At 35.6% G+C, this 18,418-nt stretch overlaps 1 protein-coding gene across 3 annotated transcripts in view; it reads right to left on the minus strand.

Moving 5' to 3' along the window:
• The window catches only part of MIPOL1 (mirror-image polydactyly 1), a 183,950-nt gene that overhangs the window by 149,656 nt on the left and 15,876 nt on the right, over positions 1-18,418 (minus strand). Inside the window, exons 2-4 of one of the 3 annotated variants that reach the window (XM_009646682.2) lie at positions 7,704-7,838; positions 7,025-7,159; positions 5,716-5,795 (exon numbers count right to left, since the gene is read on the minus strand). In XM_009646682.2, coding sequence (XP_009644977.1) covers positions 5,716-5,795; positions 7,025-7,029 — 85 coding nt within the window. In that variant the 5' untranslated portion in view covers positions 7,030-7,159; positions 7,704-7,838. Of the gene's footprint in view, positions 1-1,371; positions 1,425-5,715; positions 5,796-7,024; positions 7,160-7,703; positions 7,839-18,418 lie in introns of all 3 variants that reach the window. The other 2 variants (XM_035902021.1, XM_035902022.1) reach the window with 2 other exon arrangements.

Below are 18,418 nucleotides of genomic sequence, written 5' to 3' on the forward strand. Positions count from 1 at the left end.
TGCTAGAGTTTTACTAAGCATGCTGTGCTTATGTTTTCTAAACCAGCTAAAAACAAAGTAAACCCTCCCATTCCATTTTTCTTCTGCTATTGTCATACCAGACAATTGCTTTTCACATATAACCCCTTCCATTATCTAAATCTTAATGATCCAGAACTCCCTTTTATCTAGGCAGGGTCATGTTTCCTGATGCCCATTAATTATAGTGAAAATTCTCTTATCCAAATGTACTCAACCTCCCCTAATGCAAACAAACAACTAAGGCTTTGCTGAATTAGAGTTCTAAACAAAATCCCAGAAAACAACTGCTTTAGAAGAAAAATTTTGTAATTTTAAATGTCTGACATAAAAAGAAAGGTTACTTTGCATAAAGTGCCAGTAATACACTTTGCCCACCCATCCTTTATTCCGAGTAAAGTGGTCTACCAAAGATGCAGGTGAACTCTCAGATAAGAGTCTCCAATGCACTCCCTGGAGAACCTTTTTTTAATAAATTTTTTTATGCCTTTGCTCTGAACTTAAGCCTCATTCTAGTTGTTATTAAAATAGAAGCAATGAAGGTTTCTAAAGAAGAAAATAACTAAATTCCTCTTGCACTTGTGCTATTTCTTCTAAAGCTCTTTCTGAAGCACTACATAAAAATTACTGTGGTAATAAGTGCTGCTTTCCCTGAAGCACATTTCAAGACATTCTGAAGTTAGCTGCACTCATACTTTAAACACTTAAGCGATTCAAAGTGCAATACTTCACAGTGCACATTCTCTCCATCTTTAGTGCTTGCAATACTTGGTGCAAGATAAGGCACTACACATTTTCAGTGTACTGTAAAGGGTCTAAAAAAAAAAATCACATTCATAACACTCCAATAAGTCAGGCAGATACTGGATACTTAATTATGCTTCTGATGAGGAATCTTTCTGCATGTAGCCTGGCCAGAAATGCACTGTATTTAACCATTCAAAATGTGCAAGGAAAGAAATGGGATGGAAAAAGGAGACATGAGAATTTATATGCATGAAAGGGTGATTATATTTACAGGAAAGACCAGACAATATTGATGATTTTTCAATTATCATTAGCTCCTTTTTATCTTCTAAGTCATGGCACACTATTCCCTCCTCTTCCACGCAAGATGTTTCCTTCATCTTCCATGCTTAGTGTTGCTCAACAGTTACTCTCTTCTGCCTCCTATGCTGTGCAGGGAAACCTGCAACTACCCTTCCCGCTTTGCAAGGGGATCTCTGATAGCTAGCACACAGCGAGTTCGATGCTGAAAGCACAGCACACATGGAAGACACTTATCAATTGAGCTGCATGCATGAAGAGGACGCTGCCTCTCTGTATATCACATAGATTCTTCTGCATACACACCCAAGCAATATCCAGGTCGTTTTTCTTTCCCAGGTAAACAGCGTTCCTTATTGCTAAAAGAAGGAAGGAGAGGAAGAACAGTCTCACACTATCTCCTGTTGAGGCACGTAAAAAGAAACAGACTTCAATATGACAAGCATGGTTTATTCTGCCTCTACTGAAGCATTGGAAGAAGGGCTTCAGATTTACTTTACAGTGTTTACAGCTGTAATGGGTGTATTCTCGAGAAAGGGGAAGCAGCCCCTTTACAACTAGTTGCTTTTCAACCCAACTAGAGCATCAGATGAAAAATCTTTACAACACCACATTACTCTCAAAGCTTTCTTCACCCCTTCATCTTTGTGTGTGTGTAGGTGTTAACGTGTGTTAAAGACACAATAGTCATTCCAGACAAAAAGACCTTGTAATTACTATTTGAAACCCACAAAAAAGCACATTAAAATCATTAAACAACTGAAAAACTTACTACTTCTAATAAGATAGTCTACAAATATATGGTGAGGAGCTAGAGTTTCATTTCAAGAGGATTCATTTTACTTAACCAATGCTTATGACTGTACATTGCCTCAATTACCATGAAATTGAAAGGGGTGGCTGACAATTAATGGAATTTATAAGTGGGACTAAATAAATGCAAAAATATTTCTAGAGAGGTTTTATCTCCTGTATATTATTCACTACACAGCAAAAGAAGTAAAAAATATTTTTGTAAGCAATACACTGGCATATACACATATCATGACCATGCCAGTACAAGGAAAGCTATGGCCAGATTCTTAACAGTAAGCACCATGCATTCATGCAAGACCAATGCATGAACACACAATGCAATTAAGACAATCGTCTATGCATAAGCTTATCACATTCACATGTGTCTGAGCAGCTGTATATACATAACTTGTTCATTAGGTTTGCATATCTGTTTTCCTCTTCTACTTCTCCTGAAGGGAACAAGACTGGAAAACACCAGCTCACCACCAGATAAAACACTTTTCAAATTTCCCTGCACAAGCTGATTCTGCAGTTCTGTTCCAATCTACATGATCACATCTCTTTAAAGCTAGGGTCTCCTTTGAACTCCAGTTTGCAGACATGCAATTTTAAAGTATTTTTACAAGCTGCCCAAACATTCTTTTGAAGGATAACAAGTTACAGTGGAAGTGTCTATATGGATCATAACTAACAGCTGACATCCAATTCTTACAGGTGAAATTAGTTCATTGACTTACCTTCCATATGTGCTTTAAGTAATGGTTTAGAAACATATTTATTTCTATGCTTGAAAAATATAACAACCAGCTTTAAGAAAGCAAACCACTTTGCTATTAAAAATAATCAATCAATTACCTTGTTTTAGGAAACTCCAAATAATAATTATACAATGTTTTTATTTTGGAGTCAGCAAAATTATAATTTTGTTGTCAAAACAGACCAAACAGTACTTGATATTCTAAGACTTCACCTAATTTCTTCCCTGTCTTTAAAAGTCATAGATGCTCAGAAACATGACACAAGCAAAAACATTACAATAGTGAAAGGCTATATAATACAGAACAAGTATAGCTGCACCCATTCAAACACAGTACATGATATGAGTCAAATAAGACAAGTTTAACTCCAGTATTTGCACACTTACCACTTGCCTATCCTGCTAACTCTTTTGGAAAATTGACATATCAAGTCCTGAATGTATATGTAAGTATGAAAAGCACCCGATTTCAGGTTCTGTCTTGTGTTTTCACAGTATTAATGTTTTGTGCAGTTTTCGTCATGCATGTAAACTCTGCTAAATTAACAACTCCACCTAGGTGCAGTGTACTTCCCACTACTTCCCAGCCCCCGTGACACTGCAATGCAAAGATATGTACTTATTAGCCAATATAAGTTTTATTTTTATAATGGACTACTATCCTAGGCTTTCTAGCTTGGACCATGAGTATTTTTTGTTTGGAAATTAGAGCCTTCACTAGCCTGCTGCCAATGCTCCTGATACATTTTTTCAGGTATTCTTAAGAGAGAAATGAAAAAAAGTCAATATCCTATGAAAAACTAGGTGCTGTGGAGATAAACAGTACATTTAAATTAGATACAACCTCAAAATAATGAGCCTTCACATAGACTGTTCTTTAACTCTTCCTAATATACCAAAACAGAGACAGACAAATGTCTTCAATCCAGACAGGCATATTATATCCCAAACAGAGAAAGTTAAAAAGAAATTTCAACTATCAAACACTTCAGATTAAACAGTCATCTTAAACATTGCCTTTCTTTGAAGTATTTTATTTTATAACATCTATTAACAGGTTACATATTATCCTACATAACTGCCATAAACCTATCACTTCTCTGTACTTAACATTTCTGCTTTTTTTTTTTAAATTCTCGTTGCTTGGCTGAATTTTCATCTAGTCAGCTGAATTTAATCTCAGACGTGCTTTACCAGCCTTATTTTTTGACAAATTATTTAATCTCCAACATCTCAGTATGTTAAAAAAATATTTGAATAAATCATTACCAGGTTGTTCTAAAAACAGCTTTTAAACTTCCAGGTTACAAGCAAGGAACAACTAGATACAGTACAGTACCAGACGCAAAAACAGAAGTTACCACAAATGACAAAGGAAGCAGAACACAAAACAGTACACACTTCAACATAGACATTTAAACAGACAATTAAAAGTTGCTTTGATTTAGTAGTTCAATGAGAAAATGCACCAGAATATCTACCATACTGAACATTATGTTGCTGTGTTTTATCTATTATCTTTAAGATAGGAAAATGTAATTGAGTTGTTAATACCCAAATAAAATTCTAAGAAAAAAAATTCCTCATCCAAACCAGTATGATGACAGAAGATTTATCCTTAATCCCTTTTTTTAACTTCCCTAGGAGTAAAAGCATAAAGAATTATGTGACTTATTAATGACTGATATAGAAATACGTAAGTGTTAGCTTGGAAGAAATAACTTTCTGAACAGCACGAAAATATTAACTTAATGCATCAGAAAAATAATACACATGAAACTCAGTAACTACCCAGTTTTTAAAGTATCTGTGAGCAGCAGAACACCACCATTCCTTGCAATTAGACAGAAAATATTTCACAGAGAATCAGTTTATGGTATTCACTTGCCTACTTTGGCAAAGTTAACCTTTTGAACCATTCTTAGGGTATGCTGACCCCTAAAGGTCTAAAAATACTAAATCTGATTAAGCCATTACACATGTAAAGTATAAGTTGTCAGAATACAGTTCTCCACTAAGTTACTCCACCATGACTATTTTTGTTTTCAGAGTACATGATGCAAAACATTTTTAACTTCACTCAGCAATAGCTCAAAATTCCATGAATTAAAAGGAATTTTACAAGTACTTTATTTTACACAACAATATAAATAGAAATTCCTTTACATATGTAAGACACGCATCATCTCCAAAGACAAACTATTTCTTCTTTCTTCCAAACAACCAACTGTTCACAAGACACTTGACATTTATTATATTTTGAGAAAGAATACATAGTATAAAATTGAAAAAAAGGAAATACACAATATGTTATCAGGCTCTGATATAGGTGCTGACACCTATTTTTTTTTAACCTACACACAATCACTGGAAAAAATCCACCCTTTTACGATGTACTGAAGGTCTGCTCCCTGTGTCTTGCCCTTTCTTCAATCTACACATTATTATCTAGTCACAAGCCACTTTCTGACAATTCTCTTCTGTAAAGTGAGTCAGTCACATAACGTGCTCTGCCATGAAACATAGAAGAGTGTATCCGAGAGCAAAATTTTGGTCATTCAAATACAACAAGATCCTCTCATCCTAACAGAGATGAAAACTCCATGAACCATGGAAGTTCCAAGTTAACCAAGGCCCCCTCTACCTCCAAGCCTACCTTACTGTCTATAATCAGTTGAGACAATAATAAGACACTCGTTTGTATCAGTAGAAGGCTTAATCATACTGTAGCCAGGCATGAATAGCCAAGAAAGTTAGTTTAAAAACAGACTTCAGGCTTGTTGTTAACCCATTAAGTAAAAATGATTGGAAAGAAAAGTGCAATGTTAAACAAGACTTCTCAAAGTTATACAAAAATATTTTCAGTAACGCAGAAAATAAAAATAAAGCTGCTGATTTACATTCCTGTAGCCGCTCTCCTGTTACGCCAAATACTTTTAAGAGGCAGTGTGTGGCTGTATGGGTAGAGTGGGTATTTTTTTTTTTTCTTTTCTTCCACAGTCAGTCATATATCAGCAAGAACAAATACATTCCAGTCACTGCCTAGCACTGGTACAACACCTGAGGTTCCTTATTAATATCTTAAAAGTCCTTACCTTTTGACCAGTTCTCCATTTGTTCTTCTGAACTTGTTTGATCTGGCACTGAGTCCAGTTTTTGCTTGACGATTTCGGAGCTAAAATAAAGCAAACTCTAGATAAATAAACTTGAAACAATATATTATAACACACCTATACTTTTCCTTCATCTGACAGAAAATTTACAAGACAAATGATTCAAAAATATTTATAACAGCACAATAAACTGTGTACTCTAACAGTAAGTGCTAATTATATTTCTCAGTAAAATAATTTTTCTTCACACATCTTATTTTTATAATGGTTTGGTTCAGCTTTTTGTTGCGTGTAACACCTCTGGTCTTGGAAGTATGCGCTACTGAACACAGCCCAAATCACACTGAGTGGTCCCACTAGAGGCAATGAGACTGCTCACTTTGGTAATTATTACAGATGGTGGTATGTGCTTCACTTTGTGACATTCTTTCTCCTGCTTTAATTTCCTGGATAAAATACAGGTAAAGTGGCCCATGACCACTCCAACTCTAAATTTGCAAGGTTCCTAAGCAGCTAAATAATCCATTCTAATATTTGCATACATATTGCTTCAGTCTGTACAGTTAATTACACAGTTGCAGTATTTCATATAATCAAGGATCTTCAGGAAACAACCCTCAATACTCAACAATAAGACCTACACTAGAATGTTATGCTTATCAGGTAATGTTTTGAGTGTTAAAATATATGCTCTCTTATATGTTAAAATTCAACTATATTCTATATCTCAAGTAAATCTAAATAAACTAGTAATCTTGCTAATACAGTAAGCTTACGACAAATTTTATCTTTAGTCAAACATCACTTAAAATGTATTGTACAAAAGACAATTTTTCATCTTTAACTACGTAGTTGTGCTTATTTTGTATCGTTTCCCTGCTACAATTTTTCTACGTTTATTAAAAAGATACAACATATGCCTCAAAGAGGCAGTGGCTGGATCATGAAAATAAAGAATTGTCATTGTGCTGATGTAAGAGTTCAAAAAAAAAAAATTAAGTACTCATTTTAAAATTCAAGCATACTATTCTAAGACATATATTCTAACTAATAAAGTAGCAGAAGAAATCTTCCTATACAACACCAAAAGGCAGATGTTTTCTTTTTTATCTTTGAGATTATAAAAAAGTAAAATAATTGTGCAAACACTTAAGATTCACACTAACATTTACATTAAGCATTCAAGAAATACATATTTAGCTCATATTTGTTGTTATCTATAAATGTGCAAAAGAAAAAAATGTGTGTGATTTGATGTGCTTGGGTCTTAACAAAAAAATAACAACTTCACCTCATATCGCAGAACACTGAGTTCCTTACAAGAGCCCCTCAAATGAAGCTGTACGCTTCTTTTTCAATTCTGTGTAACTGTGTTGATTTGGAGTTGGCAATCTTTTCCTAAGTTCCTCATTTACTTTTGGATTAGCTGAAAATATAGAAGGTTATTAATATCAAGAAATAGGTTTCTGTCAATGAAGCCATTTCCCCACATATTGCACAAAAAGGTTCATAATAATTGCAGTATTTTAATAAGATATTCATATAGCAAGACATGAAGAAAATACGGTATTTAATAACCTCTGGAGTATTTTAAAACATGTCTTAGGGCCTTAATGTGCCTAGTAATATACTATTTAAAACCATAATTTTATCCCTCCACAATATACAGTCATTCTTCTTCGCCATTTACCCAGCTAATGAATGCCAGCAATTAGTAAAATGTAATCCCATTGCACAATCATTTTAATGCTTTTAGCACTCAGAAAAGTAAACATCAAATTAATACTGCTCAAGCCATATCAGATCCTAGTTGGAAGCAAGCAATTATAGTTCAGCTCCTCAGGTGTAATTAAATGATTGGAATGATTTAGTTCCATAAATGCAAGTTAATTCATAAGCAAGCAACAAATATACTGGGAGTAATTACAAGAAACATTGACAGTCTAAGCAGGACATGTGCCTTCATGTACCTGATGTAGGAAAATGCTGCCCTCTCCTGGAAATAGACTGTGGCAGAGGAATAATTGGAGACAGAAGTCAAGAGGCTCATTTCACAGACTTCGGCCTCATCGGTGAAATATGTTCCTCTAATTAACAGGAGTTTTCTGGTTTACGCATACAGAAAATAAAAATACTGCTGATATCAGATTAAGGCAACCTATCTGTCAAAGTCAAACAGAAAGACCTTTTGGGGCTCCCTAGGGTTTGCAATACACTTTCCCTATTAGAAATAAAAATGTTAGCAAATATTCCATACACTAAGTATGTAAATCGGTTGTTCAGAACACAAATGCCACAATAGGCATCTAATTTATGCACAACACTTATTATCATTCAAGATGTATCTTTACAGTGGGTACTTTGAACATAAAGTATTTTTAGAAGCAAAACTTACTGAACCATCATTATTCAGACAGTGCTAAACTTTGCCACAACAGCAACAGTCAAACAATGGCCATGAACATTTTGCCAGGAGGAATCATCAGAAAAAATTAAATAGTTATTTTAAAGCTTTTTTTTTTACTTTCATTTGAAGACAATCTGTTAATAATCAATCTGCCTAATAATCAAAAGAAATTAAAGCTGGAGATTAAAATAAAGTATACTGCTGGACCGAGACAAAGGTGAAAATATGAAATTAAATGGTGACCCAAAATCTGGAGTTAATTTCCTTATTCACTAACTATTTATTCAACCCGTGTTAGTGTTACAACTACTACTTGAACATCATACATAGAAAGCTAAAAAAAAATTGTCCGTATCTGTTGAATAAAATATGCAATAGTCACATAAAATTCACACTCAATATTTAAGTACAAAACTGCCTACAAATATGAATATAAATTAACGAACACCTTTCTACTAATGAAAGAAATCCCAGATCCACCTATTTTGCCCTCTACAGAAATAACAAATGCTTCACAGTGCTGCATACAGCAGCATGGGAGAAAAATCATGCGCTGTGGTCAGTATATGACTATTTTCCACACACAGAAATTAACTGTAAGGAAGCTCGATTTAAAAGCACCTGATCACTGTAAAAGCCTGAAATTGTTCTTTACCAATAGCACTTTGGCATCAAAATATTTCTTTGTTCCAGATCTCTGTGTATTTCAAAACAAACCCAAGCTGTTACACAAATACCTTCACTGTTACTTCACCCATCATGGAAATGAAATTAATTATTTTAAGAAGTCGCATTATTAAAAGTTTAAAATGTACAGCACATTTGCTTTGCCCTTTGATGTCACAGTCCTATTTTTCTATTCAAATCTTGTACACTGTAAGTTAATTGCTTTTGGAAACTACTTATTATTCATGTAAAAATTAATGTGCCAATGTGTTTAAATCCTTTTAAATGACCATTCATGCATCTTTCTTCTTTAAGTACCAGTGAAATCTGTCAAAGATATCAATGCAAGATGGTCTTAGAGAAAGTTCTAATAAAGATTTTTTTCTGCTAACATAAGATTTTCATTTTCGTCAACTTTACTTAAATTCCATTAATTTTTTAAGCTGCTTTTAATAATTTCACAAGTAAAAAATTTTAGGCTCCATAGTCTGTCATTTGTGTTCCAGCTGACTTTATGAATATTAATAACAGTGTTATCCTGATTAAATAGGCTTCATATAAAATCCCTGTGAATCCTATAGCTCAGACATCTCATTTTTCCAACTCTTTATGAATTTGGATTCAGACATTAAACTGGAAAAAACCTTAAAAAACAGATTCAATGGTACATTCATGTACCCTTAAGCAAAAAATTAGGTGTTCTAATGATTCAAATAATTAAAATTGATAGGACCACATATTGAGATTTCAGGCTTTCTGTAAACATGTAACATATTTTAACTCTAATGAAAACATCAACACTTCACAGAACAAAGGATTAAGAATCTATTATCAAATAATAATAATGTCTGTCCTTATCCTTACCTTAAACAACAGATGATATGATCTTAACTATTCATATATGGAGTGTTGATTTGCAGAAGCATTTCCCAAAGTGAAAGAAATTATTGGATGCTTAATTACATAAGCATACATATGAAATACACGAACATTCTAGTTTAGCATAGGTGTCCAGTGAAAAACAGCATTAACTTTTAATTGGGTTATACTTCAGCAAAAACAATTTTTTTCTAAAGAATGTCAAATCAAATCACACAGGAAATCCTATGAGACTCATGCAGTCACACTTTCAAATCTTTCAAGTCTTCCCATGCTTATATGTTTGAATTATTTACATCTATGACAGATAAAAATGAAAGCTAAACTCAGTGTGCTGCCTTCACTTTTTTTTTTTTTGCAGAGTGCTAACTAAAATTACTACTTCCTCATTCATTCGGGTATATATTCTGCAAAGGCAGCCAACAAAATATTTTACCTTCCAGTACCTTGAAAAATGAATAGATTTTAGGAGAAAAAAAAAATCTAAACAAAATGATGGCTTATTCAAAAGGATAGCATTCCAGTCCCAGTTCTAATTACTCATTAACACACTTAATACGAATTAAATAAAACCAAGAGGTATATAAAAATAACAAGGTAGGAAGCATTCAGTGCTTTCCTTGTGCAATTCTGAATAGCTTTTGTTACAGCTGTGGCAGCATTTCCACCTTCAGAGGAAAAAACCTCTGGAGTGTCTGCAGAATATATATTACTCAAGGAAGCACCCCACAATAACACCAACTTTCAACCATCTGACCAGTGATGCTGACCCAAGGTATTTAGATTAGTGACAGTCTGCCATAGCTGCCAGCACTTTCCATCCCTGGGCAGGAGACTGGGAAGTCCATCTTCTCAGCTGGAGTTCAGTTACTGACTCCCCCTCCCCAGGAACCAAAAGGCTGTTGAGACTCTTCTATATGGACCCCCGATGCCTTGGTCTTGCCTTGTCAGGTTTTGAAGACAACTACTGAATCACGGCCTTAGCCACTGTGACAGGAAGCAAACACTTGCTGATGTCAACTGCATTCACATCTTCTTCACAGTAAGTCCTCAGGTCTTGGGAGAGTTTTTCCACAAGGAGGGCTACCCCACCTGCTCTGCCTCTGGTGGAACAGACAGCAGTTCCCACCACCCCTTGGAACAGGGCCGAGCCCATCTTTGTCCCCCTTAACAATGCACTTGACAGTTGCCAGTGCAGGGATGGAGCTATGTAAGGGAGGGGACACAATATACTTTATGGATAGGGAAATAAAGAACTAATTCTAGTATTATTTTCGTAAGATTAATTAGATTACCAGGATCTCCTAAAATATCCTGAAACGTTTTGCTTCAGGCCAAGCTAAACTAAAAAATTTAATTTAGGAGGGTACACTACACAAAAAACAGTTACCTTCTAGACACATTTCCCTAGGGAACAAACAGCTAGTTTTCTTAGCCCAGGTGGAAGCCAAGTTCTGACGCAATGATACACTCCTCCACAAGAGTCATATTTCCTCACTACCTGAAGAAACTTAATGGCAAATCAGAAATCTAAGACAACCCAAAATAAGTTAATATTGGCTTTGGGCAGTTATAAAAATACCAGTCAAAGGATATTTGAAGGGGCTGTTTCAGTTATTTATCAAATGGGGAATAACACCCCCATTTCAAGTTAGATACTTGAAAGCTGTGAAACGAAACATACTTTGATATTTGATTACAGTTATTTATTTTATTGTATTTTATTACTATTATATACTTTTAAATACAAGCAGTTCATGCAGAATATTCTGTTTCTTTTTAAAACTATATAAAACACAGGCAAATGGATTAACCTCCTAAGTGGATGAATGCAGCATGACTAGTACTTCAAATTTAAAACTCCAGCACTGCTACAAATACTTCAAGACTTTGATTTACAGAAGTAACTGCATTATCTGGATGCTTGATAAAACCATTTTCCCAGAGGGCAGTCACACAATAATCCCTGGCTTTTCTCCCCTACTGGTTCTTGGCCAAAAAGGAGATGAGACATTTGCAGTTGGTTCCAACTAACCTGCATAAACCAGAGAAGACATGGAGAACCAATGCTCAGCTATTTTTACTTTGTTGCTGCAGCAGCTTCTTCACATTGTTATTAAAGAATTTGCACCTGGTGCTTTTAATGATGGCATACACCAAGTCAGAGCACTCATTCTCCATGTCATGCTTTTGACAAAGGCAAGAAGGGAGGCATAAAAATGCAGTTTCAACTGGGTTACAATAGGTTATACTTATTCCTGAATTAAATTTAATTGGATGTGTACTTTTATCTTTATTTTTTCTCCCTAATTTCTGCTATTAGTTCAGTGTCTTCAAGGCTCAATTTTCTCTTTACACATACCAGGAAGTGGTTCATGTGCATATTAGATCACAGACAGCCCCATATCTCTGCTCTGTTGTATTCTCTCTCCTCCATTAACAACCAAAATAACAATCTTTGTATGTTATTTATTAAACAACCTTCAGCCTGCTCTGACCTCTTCTTTCCCAGTTTTTAGCTGTCCTTTGTTCTCCATTTATTTTCGTTTTCCTTAGTTTTGTCGTCTCTTTGACAATACATGTCTTTTCCTTCTCCCCCTGTCTACCACCTCTTTGAAATGTAAAGAAAACCACAGAGGATCTTGTCAAAGACCGTCTCTCCTTTTTTTTTTCCAGCTTTTGGTGTGCATTCTGCAAAGCAGCTTTCTTCTGTGACACCTCCATTAACATTATTTTCACTCTGTATGACATCCTTTGGCCAAGTGTGGAACAGCCAATTCATTTAGCCATCCTTCAGCTTTGTTCTAAACACTTAACTGGTCTTAAAACTCAATTACTGTATATCACTTAGGAAAGCAGATTTCCATTTCTAAAGAGTCTATAACCAGACTGTTATTTCCATAACCTTTAAGGATAATGATAAATACGTGTATTTTAAACTAACTGTTGTCTTATCTGGAGCCAAAAGAATATTTTATAGAATATTTTAGTAGAATCAACACTACATCCTCATGGCAGTGAGAGCTACCTGCATGTTACGCTCTGTTGACAGGATCATAGCTAGCACACACAAGGTAAGTGATGAATCCCCCTCCATTTGGCACTTGTGAGACCACATATGAAGTGCTGTATCCTGTCTGACTCTCTCACAGATATCCTGAAGCAAGTCCAGCAGAGAGTCATCAAGATGATTAGGGGTCTGCAGCACATGACTTATGAGGAATTTGGAAGAGTTGAGTTAGTTGGTTTTAAGGAGAGAAGGCTAAAGGGGGATTTTATTGTGTTTTAGCTGCCTTGTGAGCAAATATAGAGAAGACAGAGAAAGATTCTTCTCTTGGAGGCAAGCAGTAACACAGAAAACTCTGAGAGTTTTGGGCAAGAGATTTTTCAGTGATGAAGGTCACTGGAACAAGTTGCTCGGAGAGGCTACAGAATCTCCATTGCTGGAGATGTGTAAAACTCATCTAGATGTAGCAACCTGATCTCACTTTGGAGATGGCCCCATTCTGAGCAGAGGTGTGAACTGGATGACATTCACAGGTAATTTCCTGCCCACCTATTTTATTATTCTAAGGATTGCAATAAAACAAACCCACCAGCACTAGTGTTCCTACGATACACTAAATTCTTGGAATTCTGGGGTTGCTTTCTGCTTTACAGGGAAGGAAGGGGGGGGGGGGAGAGAAAAGCCACCCAGCAGCGAGGCACAACCAAATACGACCCATGACCTGTGTGGCAAGCAGGCCAAACGCCAACAGGGATGAAATGATGCAACAGCAGCATCAGTGCAGCTTTTTGAGCACTGCTTATCTTGAGGACCCCATTTTTTCCAGTTTGCTACATGACTGGATGATGTGGCATTAAGCCAAATGTCGAGTGCTGGTTTACACACCATCCTTCAGTAAACCAAAACTAGACCACTGATACAGATATTTCACCTGTTTTTCTGAAAGCGTTTGCCTCAAGCCCCACAAAATCTCTCCCCCCTCCCCCCCAACTTAAGAAAAAGTCACTGTGACTAAACTGCTCCAAAGCTAACTATGGAAAAGACTGAAGAAACATTTGACCCTACAGTGCTTATGTTTGCAAAATACATTGTATAGTATATTGAATATCTTAAAATTCCCAAATCCCCAATTCATAATTTCTTTTACCACAAACCTAGCCTAGATTTCACCACAAAAGCAAAAATAAAGTCACAGAACATTATATGTCCATAAAAATGAGAAGCAGTGACTCCATGCCAGAGTCATAGACCACTAGTATAAGTAATAGCATTAAGCAGAAATGGTATTTCTCCTGCCAGAAGCATTCCAATTTAATTTTTCATCTGTGTTCACAGAAAGAAGGAAGATCGAACGAGGACTCAACAAAGAAAAGGAAGCAACAAACCACATTGGAGCAGAGAAACTCAGTTTATCCAGCCAACTCACATTTCTCGAAGTACCTTTAAATAGCACCATTTTTCCTGACAGCAAACACACTGAAAATAAAAAGCATAAAGGCTACAAACAGTGTGGATATTGGAGCCTGACCAAGAACTACAAGTGTTGAATGTTTAGAGGCCTGTCAGAAACATGCCAACCTTTCAAGACCCAGTCCTGTGTGTGGGGACTGAGTGGGGTCCATCAGTCTCTTGCAGTGAAATACAGCCACACCGGTTACATATCTGTCAGACTGTTTTGAACAGCATGAAAACACAAATGCATCTCCACTGCTGTCGTAAACCAACATATCCAGTGCACTGGATCTACCCTAAATTATTCATCCACTCAAATTCAACAGCATACACTTCAGCAGCTTCACCAAAAGGGTTGTCAAGCATTGGCACAGGCTGCCTAGGGAAGTGGTTGAGTCCCCATCCCTGAAGGTGTAAAAGATGTGTAGATGTGTTACTTAGGGACATGGTTTAGTGGTGGACTTGGCAGTGTTAGGTTTACAGTTGGACTCCATGATCTTAAAGGCCTCTTCCAACCTAAACGATTTTATTATTCTATGTTTGTTACACTAACAACAACATTTCAGAGCATTTTCTGCACTTATGCTTCGGCTGTGTGCTTTACAACATACTTAACATGTATGATATATAACATGCCCCATCATGTGCTGTTGCTTATTTAGTTATGATTAGCAGGCTAGTGTTTTTAGAAATTTAATCCAGATGCTTCCCTCAAATTTATTGTAATATCAAAGAAACCTGAAGGCTAGAACAATTTAGAATAGCAAGCTACACATCCAGAATTAGTCTTGGACCATCAGAGAAGAATCGGATATTCTGAGGTGGGCTAGAACTCAATGAGAACCAGAGACAAGCCAGTGAAATTAAGCCTGTTGAGAATGCCCAGAATGTAAATGGAAGCTAAAAATTGAAGAGGCTAAACCTGCAAACATTCAGCACCATGGAGTTGTTGCACTGCTTCCTTTTCTTGCACCAACAAAGGAAGGTACAAGGTTAAAGAGGAGTCACCATTGACTCCAAATGAGTGCCAGGCAGCTAGGATGAAAAACTACAAACAAACAACAAAAAAAAAAAAAAAAAAAGAAAAAGAAGAGGCATTAGCTAAAGTTAAAGAAGTTTAGATCATCAGTCATATTATCACAGGCATTTCTGACAGTAGATCAATCTCTCTGCCAAATTTTAACAAAGCAATGCAAAACATGACCACATAACCAACTTCCCAATCAAACTGCTGCACCATTTTTGTTTTCATTGTGGAAAACAATATATCTGTTCTTTAATCCTAGTTTGGAAAATATCCAAAACCTTCTCTCAGCTGAAACTTAACAAAAAAAAAAAAGGTCATCTTCACCTCGCAGGAAGGAAATCTACTATGAAAAAAATCTCCATCTAAAATATTAAAGTTATAAACAATGGAAAACTCAAAGAAAAAAGGTCTTCCAAAGAGAGGTGCAGGACAGCTTTAAGCACAGGCAGAACTTTCAGATCACCCATAATGAAAGCTCTGTCATTTCTGTTCTTGCTCAACAAATGAAATAGTTCAGCTTTTTGTTGAAATATACGTTTGAATAAATAGATCATTCTCATTCCTCAATCTTGTAAACATATATAATGATATACAACACAAGGAATAAAGAAGTTGTACAGAATCACTTTTTTTAAAAAAAAAAAAAAATTCTTTACTGAGTTTTGAAGAAAGGTAATTTTAAACCCTTAGTAAGCACATTATTCAGCCAAAAACACGAAAGTAATTTACAGAGAAGAAGCCTTAAAGAATTCCTCCAAGAACATGAACTAAAGAGGTTCATACAAGTTGAAGATTACACAACTGACAGAAAAAGTTCCTACCGGGGGTTCTGAGGCTTCAAATCAGATTCTTTCCACACAGAAAAAATGGGGAAAAAATTCCTGGAAAAACTCAAGACCTAGGATTATCTAGCCAGTTTCAGCAAGATTATTCTCTTCAATTTTTTGTAAAAAGAAACAGATGGCTGTTCTCTTCTTTCTTGTAACCTAATCATAAATTCAGATATCTTGCATTCATTATTCCTTGATTCATCAAGCTACATCAATGTTTTCATTGCCAAAACACTTGACACCAGAGGTGAAAAGAAGAAATTATGGGAGGTTGCAGAGAGCTGAGACAGCAGCTGAATCTTGGCACCACACCAGTTATTCCCGGGCAGAGCAAAGGAGCTCTAAATCTACTTACTAGACGAAGGAGGAAAAAGCTTTCCTTAGCACTTCTGAAACCCAGGTTTACTTTGATGACTGCTTTCTCTTGCACATAACTATGCTGAACAGTTTGAGGCTTGTTTGTCAGATGTTCTGGGCATTAGAAGTTGTACTGTTTGGCATCACTAAAAAAAATAAAAATAATAAATCAACACTATAGCTACAGAAGTATAGATAAAACAGCAGATTAAAAAATGGAAAATCTGACCAACAGTTCAAATACTCAGAACAACTCTGAAGACATTCATGGACATTGTAAAGCTACAAGACTTGGACTCCAGAGTTTTACCTCCCTTTTCATGTTGAAGGAGCACCTGACAAAGTCAGGTTTGTGCACTAGGATGGCTTCTGTGCCTAATCATAGTGCTAGAAAAACTCCTAAATAGCTTCCTATTTCACAGTAAAACTGGGAGGAAGAAGGGAGAAAGTCTTCTGGAATATTTCTTAAAACACATTATGAATAAATGCAACTTTGTTTTAATGTTGTACTTTCATGACTCCTTCCTATCAAAGGCAAATCTTAACTCAGACTTTAATGTAAAAAAAGGTGTCATTTTTCTGATAAAGTTATGCCACGTTGACGCTGCCTTAGAAGGGGTCTTCAATAATATTCTTCCAATTTCTCCAAGACTTTAAAGCCACAACATCTAATAAATTATTTCCATTTGTAAAGACTTATGCCAGTAAGTCACAGCCCTCTTGTGTTTTCTCCTTACCTAAAGGAAACATTTCACTGTACTCGGCTCTTCAGCTGGATTGTGCATCTGCTGAGCAGACTGGTTTGGGAAAAGAGGTATGATGGAAAGGTTGTAGTTTTTGCCATACCTTGGCTTATTACAATATATTGTTCTTGCCTGAAAGGAGTTAAGTGAGTTTAACTTACTCATCACACTGAGCTTCACTGAGATGTAAAGTTATTTTGCTTTTATTGAAAAAAATTTTTCACTAAAAAAAGCTAAACTTAAGAAAAAGGTATTTTAGACCTTAAAAAGTTTTCCACAATGCTTTCAGTACAGGTTGAAAAAACACACCTACTCTCAGACATCCATTAATAAGACACCTCCCTAAAAACCTGTTTCTCAAGTCACTTAAGAAGTCCAGAGACCCTGTAACTGGCAAACTCATGCTCCGATCATAGTTGTTGTTTTTTTGGGGTTTTTTTTCTGGTTTTTTTTGGTTGTGGTTTTGGTTTTTTTTTTTAAATCAGATGAGATACAGTTTTGTTTCAAAACATTTTGGATAACATTATCTAATTTGTATGAACTTCTTTATAACTGGGGTTTAACGTTAGTCTGAATGAATTTCTATAGCAACTGGAACAAAACTTTACTTTTATATACAGTATCACATTCCTGTATTAGTAAACAGTGACACTTTTACTTAGAATTGTACTACACAGGATTACAGCTAAATTAAGTCCATCGTTGGGTTATTTGTATTACACGTGGGACTTTTAAGAGCTGCAGATGTACAGACAACTCTTAATTTCCCTGATGTCTCTAATGGACTGAATGGCTGTATTACTGGAAAGAAAGTGTAATATGTAATACTAAATGGTTTCTCAATAAAATATCTGGTTTGATTTTTTTTTGGTAATTTTTAAGATAAATTTGGAAATGCGTATTACGCCAACTAGAAAACAAGCTGCTGGGCAGATAAAACTGGAGGGGAACCTCAGTATGATAGTAGCATATACTATTTTTAGTAAGTTTTCTCTTATAAGTGCAAGACAGTGAATGTTTGCCAAAAGAATTTTACATCCAGGAGGGTTTTTGAAATATGAAAGATACTTTTAAACTATGAAGAGAATTATAATTTTTGCCTAATATTTAGTAACCTTCAGATACTGTAATTCCACTTCAGATCCTGGAAAAACATTCTGGAGACAAATATTAGTCTACGACTGGATAGTGAAGAGGAGGAACAAAATTACATTTCAAGGGGAAACTGTTTTAATTAGAGTTACCTTGTACACCTGTACAGCAGTCACCTTCAGTATAGTGTGAGAAAAAGTGTTACACCCCACAACTATGTTCGTT

Source organism: Egretta garzetta, unplaced genomic scaffold (genome assembly GCF_000687185.1).
Source record: "Egretta garzetta isolate BGI_Z169 unplaced genomic scaffold, ASM68718v1 scaffold79, whole genome shotgun sequence".
NCBI lineage: Eukaryota > Metazoa > Chordata > Aves > Pelecaniformes > Ardeidae > Egretta > Egretta garzetta.